At 43.2% G+C, this 14129-nt stretch overlaps 1 protein-coding gene across 1 annotated transcript in view; it reads left to right on the forward strand.

Moving 5' to 3' along the window:
- The first annotated feature begins 1402 nt into the window (after window positions 1-1402).
- DCLK3 (doublecortin like kinase 3) overlaps window positions 1403-14129 on the forward strand; it is a 31493-nt gene continuing 18766 nt past the window's right edge. The window contains exon 1 of the mRNA XM_029243299.1: window positions 1403-1451. Coding sequence (XP_029099132.1) covers window positions 1403-1451 — 49 coding nt within the window. The remainder of the gene's footprint in view (window positions 1452-14129) is intronic.

Genomic DNA, 14129 nt, shown 5'->3' on the forward strand with positions numbered 1-14129 from the left:
CACCTGGAGGACCTGCAGTTGGAGAGAAGGTTATTGTCGTGGTCACTGGCATGTCCGAGGCCTCACCAGCCTGGGAGCAAACGAGGCCATGTTAATATTAATGCCCAGCGTGGAGTCCCAGCAGCCCCGCCTGCTCTCACAGGACCTCGGCCCAAGTCCTCGGAGTCCCCCGGGGAGGACGTCACCTGTGCTCAGGTGCACCGTGGCTCCTCTTCTTCCTCCAGTCATGATGTCCCTCCTCACTTCCCCTGGCCTTGCTGTCCCCTGGCTGCCAATGTGTCCCTAGGGCACCGCCTTGCCCCCTCCTGCTGTGCTGGGGAGGCAGGGGGCTGGTTCTCTGCTTACTCTGTTGTACCTCCGCATTTGGGTCCCAGTGCCTCGCACAGGCTTTCAAAACACATCTCCCTCAGCGTCCATCCTTAACCCTGTGTTCCAAGGCTTGGAGGGCAGGGCATAGATGCCAAGCTGTCCCCTCTTTTGTCATTGCCCCCGGGCCTGATCTCCTCCCAGGTGTCCGTTATACCTGGGCACAGAACATCTCCTTTGCCCCCTTCGCCCACTCCCTTCCTGCCCATTTGGCAACTGGTGCAAATAGGTCCCAGCCCTGGGCCACTGGCTGCCTTGGATCCCAGTTTGGATTTGGTTGAGTCACACTGCCATGCTCTTGGGGTTAATCAAATGGATATGTACTAGTCCAAGGACCTTCTGATCCCTCCCATTGTGCTCTGTATACTTTGGTTCCACTAACTGGTTTGATGAAGTAAGAGACAGTCCAAAGCAGTGCTCCTCAAATTTCAGTGTGCATCAGATCATCTGGGGATCTTGTTAAAATGCAGAATCTGATTCTGTAGGTCTGGAGTGGGGTCTGAAATCGTGCATTTCTAATGATCTCCCAGGGGATACCGATGCTGCTGGTCCACTCTGGGTAGTCAAATCCTTCATCGCTCCCTCCCCCGTTTCTGTTTGCTGTACTTGAAAGAAAACCGTTTGGCAAGGAAATCATGAGTGGATTTTGTGTTCCACCGCACGGGTGATGTCCTGTTTTGATTACCTATCACATATCACTTATTCACATTATGAAAATAAAGATACTGTTTGTTATAACACTACTTTAGGGAATCGTTTATGGGCCGCTTTCAAAATGCTAATGGTTGACCAGCATTCCTGGAAGGATACTTGGAACTTCTCTCTATAGCTTAGCTCTATAGCTTTGCTTCTCAAAGTGTGGTCCTTGGGCCTGCAGCATTGTATCACATGGGACCCTGTTAGAGCTGCAGAATCTCAGCCCCACCCTCGACCTGGACTGACTGAATTGGGACCTGCACTTTAACACGGTCCCCAGTGGTGTGTGTGCACATTAGCATTTGAGAAGCCCTGCCCTGTAGAACACGGTATATCGGAAATGGGAGGTGCTGGCTTTGCCACTTTAGCAGGATGCTCAAAGGAGGCAGGTGAGTGACAACAGGGAAAAGTTCATACTTTGGTCGTCAGTCCTTTTTGTCTTGGTGTGACCTGGGACATCTGGGGAGAGAGGAGAATACCTTCTGGCTTGCATGGAGTATGAAGATTCTTCAGACAAAATAAAACTAGCAGAGGAGGAAGTGGAAACTGTGATGTGATTATGAGATGGGTAGAATATGCAGGACCAGATCAGGGTGAGCGGAAAACTGAGGGAGGGAGGATGAGAATTATTGAGCGTGGTCAGAGATTAGCTTTGAAAACGAGGAACGACATGTAAGCTGGTTCACTTTAGAATCCCCTTGTAAACAACAGAGGCACTGCATAAAATGCATCACAATTTCAAGGTAGCTGGGACAGTAAAGGTCATCGTTAAATCAGCGAGTAGCTTAGAAAAAATGTATCAGGTATCTGTTGTAACAAGGACTGGCAAACATCCCTCACTGAGAGACCATAGAGGGCTCTTGTGCCAACATGCTGAGAGGCACTTGGGGAATTGGCATGGGAAGGTCAGCAGGTAAAAAGCAACCCAAAACTGGGGCACTTCTGAGATGAGAACTGGAAAACGTCTTTTTAATTACTCTGTTTCTGATGGCTTGGTTGATGTCCTCCTGGTAATAAAGAAGATTAGGTAGCGATGACGTTAATTAGAGTGTCATCAGTGATGACAGACAATAAATAGCATGGCATTTCATTTTATTACCTTATCCTTGTTAGTTTCCCCAGTTTTGATCAATACAGCCATTGGCCAGGCCTCCCAGTTACAAAACAGTAGCATTTTCGAGGCTTAGTAAAGGGCTGCGTTCCAATTTTTTATTCGTTTAGGAAATCCTCCTTGGGATGTTTGCATAATCAAATATAAGTTCGCAAATGTTTCTCCTGCCTCAGATTTGCATATGAGCAAAATGAGTTTGTTCCCAAACAAAGCCCTGGAAAAAGCCCAGGACAAATGATTACTCAGTGAAAAGGAAAATGATTTCAGCCAGTTCCACTCCATCTCCCACAGAAGAATGGAGGTGAATCGTCTCTTAGCACTGCCTACTGAGGCCATAAGTCTGGTGACACCATTAAGGAATGAAAGGTTGATAAAAGGGAAAGTATTTCAAGTGGAGCTTCCCTGCTAGGAAGGGGGATTACATGTCATTAGATGCATTACATTGACTTTTATTTTCCAGGCATTTTTGTATTGTTGCATTGCATATTACCAGATGTTTTAAAACACCAATTTCCATTTCTTTTAATACTCAGGATTAGTAAATGCTTAAAGAGTGATTATGTATTATTTCTATCCTATAGCAATTTGGGTGTGACTCTCCCATTTCTTTTTCTACCATGTTATTATAGGAGCCAAGGCAAGAATTCCAAAGTGGATGCTGACCTTGGACGTAGTTTTTCTTTGTGGTGTAATTAGACATATGGGTTATGGTTAAAAAATGACTAGGAAGGGACTTGGCTGGTGGTGCAGTGGTTAAGACTCCACGCCCCCAATGCAGGGGGCCTGAGTTCGATCCCTGGTCAGGGAACTAGATCCCACATGGCATGCCGCAACTAAGAGTTTGCATGCCACAACTAAAGAGCCTGAGTGTCGCAAATAAGGAGCCCGCCTGCTGCAACTAAGACCCAGCGCAACCAAATAAATAAATAAATATTTTTTAAAAAATGACTAGGAAAAGGTACACTCCCTTTGTTCTGATGAAAGAAGATAAGGAAAAGCTTCATTTTATCAGTATATTTTCATTACTTTGTCTTGACCCTAAACTTGATGATTAGCAGCCTGAACAAAGGAATAATAAATGATTAGAAAAGAAACTGGGTTCATGTGATTTCCAGTCATTTTGGTAGCCTTTTCAGTGGAAAAACAGAGAGATGACCGTTGTGAACCTGGGTTACGTTAATTCATCTGAATTGTGGTATCAGATAGGAGGCACAGTTGCTAGGAGCCAAACCCATTAGAGGTAATAACAGCAAAATGCTTATGCAGTAACTGAGCTTATTGGCTCACACCAGTCAGGTAATTCTAGGATCAGTGAACGTGAAGTTTCTCTCCCCACAGGAGCCGTATGCTTAGATCTGCCCAAGTGTTTCTCTTAATATCCTGTCCCTACTGGTTTTCTATTTCAGTCACTACATAAATGACAAATTCACCCTGCTGAGTCACATTTAGCATCGTGTACTCTTTGCCCTTGACATGTACGTGGATTTGGGGGAAAACCAAGGTTACAAGAGGTTGGAGAGGGAGATGGAAGAAAATAAACACAGTCTGAGTGCCCACTCTATGCTAAGCAGCCGGCAGGGGTGAGGTACCAAGTTTAGCCCATGTAGAAACTGAGGCTCAGAAATATCACATAATGTTCCCAAGGTCACACAGCTACTTAGAGCCTGGTAGGACCAGGATTTAAATTAGAGCTTCTGACCCCATGTTCACATTCTTTATGCAACTCTAAAATGAAGCTTTCACAAAACTCTGAAGAAATACGCTGCTCTTCCCTGCCTGTATTAGCTGTTCTTGACAAATGCTACCTTGGCACATTTACTGGTAGTCAGTGGATGTCTGTGATTGTGTTTTCTGTCAACGTTACTTGTTTCATCTAGTTAAGGTCTGTTGTGGGATGTCTACCAATGTGGAAACTAATGACACTCAATTATTTACAAGGAGAGCCAGAAGCCTGAGACATGATATATGTGCTGAAGTTAGGACTGAAAACGGGTTTCCCAAATCTCATGTGCTTATCATATGTACTAGGACAGAGGAAGAGAGTTTGCATAATCCAGTCTCTGCCTTTGGAGAGCCTGAGTTTAGTTGAGAATACTTACACCTTTGAAGATAAAGTAACAGTGAGCTGAGGTGTGCAAAAGGAAGGGTCTCAAGCATTCAAATGAAATGTTCCTTGAATGAACAGAGAGTCAGACGAGGGAGCTCTGACTGTGAACTTGTGAAGTCAGGGAGGGTTTGGTGGTGGATACGGGTCTCAGGTCTTACATGATGGTGAGGCTTGGATGGGTGGGAGAGTGACGGTGGAGTCGGGTTGGGATGGGTGAGGGGCCGCTGGATGAGGGAGCGCCTTCCATGTCAAGGGTTTGGCCCTCAAAGCTGCTAGTAAGGAGTCACCATAGGCTCTTGAGCAGAGGAGTGGCTTCATGAAAGTTCTGCTGCATGCACGGGCTTGATGGGTGCTGGGGAAAAACCCTGTAGACATTTGTATTGGGGGCGTTTGAGGCAAAAGCAGCAGTATTGTCAAGTTGAGTCAATTTATGTTGCTGTACGAAATTAACCAAAAAATGATGCTACAAGAGCACCTTTTTCTGTACCCTTTCCTGGAAGCTGCTGGCTAGTGGCTGAGGAGTGGGGATTAGGATGTTTAATTTTTACTATCTATACCTCAATTAACTATTTATTGTTGGTGTAGGGACACAGGAGGAGTTATTATCCTAGATCATGTTAGGTTGAGCCATATGAAATTTCCATTTGGGGGTAATTGGTAGAACTACTGGTAATTTCATATGGTTCCACTTAATTGATTTTGTAAGTTGTTGTTGGAGACGAGTGGACACAGTCAGGTTATCTGGGTAGGTCCTGGGATAGCGCTGCTTACAGCCAGCCCCAGAGGCCTTGAGGGTGCTGTTTTCCTTGGGAGATGGGACTGTTCCTGGAGACTGAGCCCAGGGCCCCAGGGACGTGCCAGGCTCTTCCTCTCCCTAATATTTGCCTATGGACCAGGCAGTCAGAATCTCCTGATTTTTTTTCTAAAGGAGAAAAATTTGCTCTGGAGCAAGAACTTTAAAGGAGGAAGGAGGGCTTGTGGAAGAGGGGATAAAAATAATTGCATCTTGGGACTTCCCTCGTGGTCCAGGGATTAAGACTTTGCACTTCCACTGCAGGATGTGTGGTTGGATCCCTGGTCGCAGAACGAAGATCCCGCAGGCCCCGCAGCGCGGCCAAAATAATAATAATAATAATAATTGCATCTTGAGGTTGTGTTTTCCCAGGACTCCCCAGTAGCACAATGCAGACAGAACCAGAAGTGCCATTCCTATAGCTCCTAATTATGTTGGGAAGGAGAGGGACCGAGTTCTCACTCTGGCCCCAGATTACAGAGGCTTTAAGTGAGTTTGAGAACGCCTGGGCAGTGGGCTGCGCATGCGTGACGGTGGTGATAGAGGCTGAGCTGCGCTGTCTTTACATCCTTCGTGTCCGCACCCTGAGATGGGACCACTCCTGTGGAGCTTCTCCTGGATTCAGGGATGGAGTGTGCCCAGAGTGCTCTCCTAACCACCGGGAATGAGGACAGCTTCTGAGCTAGGGTCTGCAGAAACTGGCTGGGCACAAGCATCCCAGAGCGTGCCCATCCCTCCCCCCCACCACTGCCCTCAGACTCTGGGTACCACAGGGCCTAGTCATCTGTCACTACACTCAAACTGCACAGTTTCACTATTTGGGACCCTGAGGTCTCATCACGACTTGCCTCTTTTGTCCTAAGTCACCACTCAACATGTGACCCACAGTGTCTGTCCTGTTCCAAGAGTACTGGTGTGTGTCTCCTGACATCCCATCTTGGACCTCCTTTGGGCCCCTCCTGAGCCCCCTTCCATAAACTCTCCTGCATCCCTTGTTCCTTTGTCCTCCTGGTTCTCCCCTGAACCTTCCCTGGAATAGAGAATTCTTTTCCCTTTCCTTAGCCTGACAAATACGTATTGCGGGTCCCACTCTGTGAGAAGCATCCTAAGGAAAACAAATGAGAAGACTTAGTCCCTTTGCACACATGCATCTGAAGGTTACCTTCCTTGGCATCCTTCCTGTTTCCTGAGGAAACATGAACTAGTGTGACTGCTGGAGACCTCTCTTCTCCTCTCTCAGCATCAACCCTCTCAGCCAAAAATGGAGGCAGATCAGAGAGTCTATGAGAAGAAAGGAACAACAGATGTACATAAATAAATAGTTTAGCTGTAAACAGGACTGGTAAGCTCATAAATCCTCAGCATGTGGGAAGATCAGTACCGGCCACCACTTGTCATCTAATCGGACACCTGTGTCTAGATGGAAATCATCTCAGAACAGATTGTGTGTTATAATTAAAAACCAAAAAAAATTCTGTGTCAATATGCTGGGCCAAATTGCCCATGCTGGTACAACTGGACTTTCTGCTACAATTCAAATGCACTTAAAAATTATCATTTTGGGGGAGACCTTCAAGATGGTGGAGGAGTAAGACGTGGAGATCATCTTCCTCCCCACAAATACATCAGAAATACATCTACATGTGGAACAACTCCTACAGAACACCTACTGAATGCTGGCAGAAGACCTCAGACTTCCCAAAAGGCAAGAAACTCCCCACATACCTGGGTAGGGCAAAAGAAAAAACAGAGACAAAAGAATGCGGACGGGACCTGCATCTCAGGGAGGGAGCTGTGAAAGAGGAAAAGTTTCCACACTAGGAAGCCCCTTCACTGGCGGAGGCGGTGGGTTGCCAGGGGGAAGCTTCGGAGCCACGGAGGAGAGCGCAGCAACAGGGATGCAGAGGGCAAAGTGGAGAGATTCCCGCACAGAGGATCGGTGCCGACCAGCACTCACCAGCCTGAGAGGCTTGTCTGCTCACCCACCGGGACGGGTGGGGGCTGGGGGCTGGGGGCTGGGAGCTGAGGCTTGAGCCTCAGAGGTCAGATCGCAGGGAGAGGACTGGGGTTGGCTGCGTGAACACAGGATGAAGGGGGCTAGTGCGCCACAGCCAGCCAGGAGGGAGTCCGGGAAAAAGTCTGGAACTGCCGAAGAGGCAAGAGACTTTTTCTTGCCGCTTTGTTTCCTGGTGCGGGAGGAGAGGGGATTCAGAGTGCCGCTTAAAGGAGCTCCAGAGATGGGCGCCAGCCGCAGCTAACAGCGTGGACCCCAGAGACGGGGCATGAAACACTAAGGCTGCTGCTGCAGCCACCAAGAAGCCTGTGTGCGAGCACAGGTCACCATCCACACCTCCCCTCCCGGGAGCCTGTGCAGCCCGCCACTGCCAGGGTCCTGTGATCCAGGGACAACTTCCTGGAGAGAAAACATGGCGCACCTCAGGCTGTTGCAATGTCATGCCGGCTTCTGCCGCCGCAGGCTCGCCCCGCATTCAGCACTCCTCCCTCCCCCCGGCCTGAGTGAGCCAGAGCCCCCGAATCAGCTGCTGCTTTAACCCCGTCCTGTCTGAGCGAAGAACAGACGCCCTCAGGCGACCAACACGCAGAGGCGCAGAGGCGGGGCCAAATCCAAAGCTGAACCCCAGGAGCTGTGCAAACAAAGAAGAGAAAGGGAAATCTCTCCCAGCAGCCTCAGGAGCAAAGGATTAAATCTCCACAATCAACTTGATGTACCCTGCATCAGTGGAACACCTGAATAGACAACAAATCATCCCAAAATTGAGGCAGTGGACTTTGGGAGCAACTGTAGACTTGGGGTTTGCTTTCTGCATCTAATTTGTTTTTGGTTTTATGTTTATCTTAGTTTAGTATTTAGAGTTATTGTTCTAGGGTCTGTCTGTCCGTTTTTTGTTTTTGTTTTTTAGTATAGTTTTTAGTGCTGGTTATCATTGGTGGATTTATTTTTTGGTTTGGTTGCTCTCTTTCTTTATTTTTCTATTTTTAATTAATTTTTTTATTTTTAATAATTTTAAATTATTTTTTATTTTAATAACTTTATTTTATTTTATTTTTTCTTTCTTTTTCTGCTCCTTTTTCTTCTGAGCCATGTGGCTGACAGGGTCTTGGTGCTCCAGCAGGATGTCAGGTCTGTGCCTCTGAGGTGGGAGAGCCGAGTTCAGGACATTGGTCCACCAGAGACCACGTAATATCAAACGGCAGAAGCTCTCCCAGAGATCTCCATCTCAACACTAAGACCCAGTTCCACTCAATGACCAGCAAGCTACAATGCTAGACACCCTATGCCAAACAACTAGCAAGACAGCAACACAACCCCACCCATTAGCACAGAGGCTTCCTAAAATCATAATAATGTCAGAGGCACCCCAAAACACACCACCAGACACTGTCCTGCCCACCAGAAAGACAAGATCCAGCCTCATCCACCAGAACACTGGTGGAGGCACCAGTCCCCTCCACCAGGAGGCCTACACAAGCCACTGAACCAACCTTACACACTGGGGGCAGACACCAAAAACAATGGGAACTATGAACCTGCAGCCTGCAAAAAGGAGACCCCAAACACAGTAAGTTAAGCAAAATGAGAAGACAGAGAAACACACAGCAGATGAAGGAGCAAGGTAAAAACCCACCAGACCAAAGAAACGAAGAGGAAATAGGCAGTCTACCTGAAAAAGAATTCAGAGTAATGATAGTAAAGATGATCCAAAATCTCAGAAATAGAATGGAGAAAATACAAGAAATGTTTAACAAGGACCTAGAAGAACTAAACAGCAAACAAACAATGATGAACAACACAATAAATGAAATTAAAAATTCTCTAGAAGGAATCAATAGCAAAATAACTGAGGCAGAAGAATGCATAAGTGATCTGGAAGATAAAACAGTGGAAATAACTACCAGAGCAGAATAAAGAAAAAAAGAATGAGAAGAATTGAGGACAGTCTCAGAGACCTCTGGGACAACATTAAACACACCAACATAAGAATTATAGGGGTCCCAGAAGAAGAGGAGAAAAAGAAAGGGACTGAGAAAATATTTGAAGAGATTATAATTGAAAACTTCCCTAATATGGCAAAGGAAATAGTCAATCAAGTCCAAGAAGTGCAGGGAGTCCCATACAGGATAAATCCAAGGAGAAATATGCCAAGACACATATTAATCAAACTGTCAAAAATTAAATACAAAGAAAAAATATTAAAAGCAGCAAGGGAAAAACAACAAATAACATACAAGGGAATCCCCATAAGGTTAACAGCTGATCTTTCAGCAGAAACACTGCAAGCCAGAAGGGTGTGGCAGGACATATTTAAAGTGATGAAAGGGAAAAACCTACAGCCAAGATTACTCTACCCAGGAAGGATCTCATTCAGATTCGATGGAGAAATTAAAACCTTTACAGACAAGCAAAAGCTAAGAGAATTCAGCATCACCAAACCAGCTTTACAACAATTGCTAAAGGAATTTCTCTAGGCAGGAAACGCAAGAGAAGGAAAAGACTTACCATAACAAACCCAAAACGATTAAGAAAATGGTAATAGGAACATACATATCGATAACTACCTTAAATGTAAATGGATTAAATGCTCCAACCAAAAGACATAGACTGGCTGAATGGATATAAAAACAAGACCTGTATATATGCTGTCTACAAGAGACCCACTTCAGACCTAGGGACACATACAGACTGAAAGTGAGGGGATGGAAAAAGATACTCCATGCAAATGGAAATCAAAAGAAAGCTGGACTAGCAATTCTCATATCAGACAAAATAGACTTTAAAATAAAGATTATTACAAGAGACAAAGAGGACACTACATAATGATCAAGGGATCGATCCAAGAAGAAGATATAACAATTGTAAATATTTATGCACCCAACATAGGAGCACCTCAATACATAAGGCAAATACTAACAGCCATAAAAGGGGAGATTGACAGTAACACATTCGTAGTAGGGGACTTTAGTGGGGTGCTAAAGATCATCCAAAATGAAAATAAATAAGGAAACACAAGCTTTAAATGATACATTAAACAAGATAGACTTAATTGATATTTATAGGACATTCCATTCAAAACCAAGAGAATACACTTTCAAGTGCTCATGGAACATTCTCTGGATAGATCATATCTTGGGTCACAAATCAAGTCTTGGTAAATTTAAGAAAATTGAAATTTTATCAAGTATCTTTTCTGACCACAACGCTATGAGACTAGATATCAATTACAGGAAAAAAATATGAACACATGGAGGCTAAACAATACACTACTAAATAACCAAGAGATCACTGAAGAAATCAAAGAGGAAATCAAAAAATACCTAGAAACAAATGACAGTGAAAACACGATGACCCAAAACCTATGGGATGCAACAAAAGCAGTTCTAAGAGGGAAGTTTATAGCAATACAATCCTACCCCAAGAAACAAGAAACATCTCAAATAAATGACCTAACCTTACACCTGAAAAAATTAGAGAAAGAAGAACAAAAAACCCCCAAAGTTAGCAGAAGGAAAGAAATCATAAAGATCAGTTCAGAAATAAATGAAAAAGAAATGAACAGAGCAATAGCAAAGATCAATAAAACTAAAAGCTGGTTCTTTGAGAAGATAAACAATATTGATAAACCATTAGCCAGACTCATTAGGAAAAAAAGGGAGAACACTCACATCAATAGAATTAGAAATGAAGAAGTAACAACTGACACTGCAGAAATACAAAGGATCATGAGAGACTACTACAAGCAACTCTATGCCCATAAAATGGACAACCTGGAAGAAATGGACAAATTCTTAGAAAAGCACAACTTTCCGAGACTGAACCAGGAAGAAATAGAAAATATAAACAGACCAATCACAAGCACTGAAATTGAGACTGTGATTAAAAATCTTCCAGCAAACAAAAGCCCAGGACCAGATGGTTTCACAGGCGAATTCTATCAAACATTTAGAGAAGAGTTAACACCTAGCCTTCTCAAACTCTTCCAAAATATAGCAGAGGGAGGAACACTCCCAAACTCATTCTACGAGGCCACCATCACCCTGATACCAAAACCACACAAAGATGTCACGAAGAAAGAAAACAACAGGCCAATATCACTGATGAACATAGTTGCAAAAATTCTCAACAAAATACTAGCAAACAGAATCCAACAGCACAGTAAAAGGATCATACACCATGATCAAGTGGGGTTTATCCCAGGAATGCAAAGATGCTTCAATATACACAAATCAATCAACATGATACACCATATTAACAAATTGAAGGAGAAAAACCATATGATCATCACAATAGATACAGAAAAAGCTTTCAACAAAATTCAACACCCATTTATGATAAAAACTCTCCAGAAAGTAGGCATAAAGGGAACTTACCTCAACATAATAAAGGCCATATATGACAAACCCACAGCCAACATCATTCTCAATGGTGAAAAACTGAAACCATTTCCTCTAACATCAGGAACAAAACAAGGTTGTCCACTCTCGCCACTGTTATTCAACATAGTTTTGGAAGGTTTAGCCACAGCAATCAGAGAAGAGAAAGAAATAAAAGGAATCCAAATCAGAAAAGAAGAAGTAAAGCTGTCACTGTTTGCAGATAACATGATACTCTACACAGAGAATCCTAAAGATGCTACCAGAAAACTGCTAGAGCTAATCAATGAATTTGGTAAAGTAGCAGGATACAAAATTAATGCACAGAAATCTCTTGCATTCCTATACACTAATGATGAAAAATATGAAAGAGAAATTAAGGAAACACTCCCATTTACCATTGCAACAAAAAGAATAAAATACCTAGGAATAAACCTACGTAAGGAGACAAAAGACCTGTATGCAGAAAACTATAAGACACTGATGAAAGAAATTAAAGATGATACAAACAGATGGAGAGATATGCCATGTTCTTGGGTTGGAAGAATCAACATTGTGAAAATGACTATACTACCCAAAGCAATCTACAGATTCAATGCAATCCCTGTCAAACTACCAATGGCATTTTTTACAGAAGTAGAACAAAAAATTGCACAATTTGTTTGGAAACACAAAAGACCCTGAATAGCCAAAGCAATCTTGAGAGAAAAATGGGGCTGGAGGAATCAGGCTCCCGGAATTCAGACTATACTACAAAGCTACATTAATCAAGACAGTATGGTACTGGCACAAAAACAGAGATATACATCAATGGAACAGGATAGAAAGCCCAGAGGTAAACCCACACACATAAGGTCACCTTATTTTTGATAAGGAGGCAAGAATATACAATGGAGAAAAGGCAGCCTCTTTAATAAGTTGTGCTGGGTAAACTGGACAGCTACATGTAAAAGAATGAAATTAGAACACTCCCTAACACCATACAGAAAAATAAACTCAAAATGGATTAAAGACCTAAATGTAAGGCCAGAAGCTATAAAACTCTCAGAGGAAAACATAGGCAGAACACTCTATGACATAAATCACAGCAAGATCCTTTTTGACCCACCTCCTAGAGAAATGGAAATAAAAATAAACAAATGGGACCTAATGAAACTAAAAAGCTTTTGCACAGCAAAGGAGACCATTAACAAGATGAAAAGACAACCCTCAGAATGGGAGAAAATATTTGCAAATGAAGCAACTGACAAAGGATTGATCTCCAAAATTTACAAGTAGCTCATGCAGCTCAATTTAAAAAAAACAAACAAACCAATCCAAAAATGGGCAGAAGACCTAAATAGACATTTCTCCAAAGAAGATATACAGATTGCCAACAAACACATGAAAGGATGCTCAACATCACTAATCATTAGAGAAATGCAAATCAAAACTACAATGAGGTATCACCTCACACCAGTCAGAATGGCCATCATCAAAAAATCTACAAGCAATAAATGCTGGAGAGAGTGTGGAGAAAAGGGAACCCTCTTGCACTGTTCTTGGGCACGTAAATTGATACAACCACTATGGAGAACAGTATGGAGTTTCCTTAAAAAACTAAAAATAGAATTACCATATGATCCAGCAATCCCACTACTGGGCATATACCCTGAAAAAACCATAATTCAAAAAGAATCATGTACCACAATGTTCATTGCAGCTCTATTTACAATAGCCAGGACATGGAAGCAACCTAAATGTCCATCGACAGATGAATGGTTAAAGAAGATGTGGCACATATATACAATGGAATACTACTCAGCCATAAAAAGAAATGAAATTGAGTTATTTGTAATGAGGTGGATGGACCTAGAGTCTGTCATACAGAGTGAAGTAAGTCAGAAAGAGAAAAACAAATACCATATGGTAACACATATATATGGCATCTAAAAAAAAAAATTGGTTCTGAAGAACCTAGGGGCAGGACAGGGATAAAGATGCAAACGTAGAGAATGGACTTGAGGAAACATGGAGGGGGAAGAGTAAGCTGGGACGAAGTGAGAGAGTGGCATGGACATATAGACACTATCAAATGTAAAATAGATAGCTAGTAGGAAGCAGCCGCATAGCACAAGGAGATCAGCTCGGTGCTTTGTGACCACCTAGAGGGGTGGGATAGGGAGGGTGGGAGGGAGACGCAAGAGGGAGGACATATGGGGATATATGTATATGTATAGCTGATTCACTTTGTTATAAAGCAGAAACTAACACACCATTGTAAAGCAGTTATACTCCAATAAAGATGTCAAAAAAATTATCATTTTTATCTTCTTTTTAAAGGAAGCATAAATGGCAGATTGCTGCACGTAGGATATGACATACGGATCCTGTGGGGCAACTTTAATAATTAACCACTCTCATGGTTTAACTGAATCCCACATTCTGTCATTTTCCTGTTTCCTTTCCTGACCTGGACAAGAAAAGGAGATTGAACCACTTTTGTCTCAAGTACAGTCACACCTTGGAGCTGTCGCGGGTTTGGTTCCTGAGCACTGCAATAAAGCGAATATCCCAATAAAGGAAGTTACACAAATTTTTTGATTTTGCAGTGCATATTAAAGTTTTGTTTACACTCTACCATAGTCTATTAAGTGTGCAATAGCATTATGTCTTAAAAAACAATG

Source organism: Monodon monoceros, unplaced genomic scaffold, assembly GCF_005190385.1.
Source record: "Monodon monoceros isolate NGI ecotype Baffin Bay Population unplaced genomic scaffold, NGI_Narwhal_1 Super_Scaffold_3, whole genome shotgun sequence".
Lineage (NCBI taxonomy): Eukaryota > Metazoa > Chordata > Mammalia > Artiodactyla > Monodontidae > Monodon > Monodon monoceros.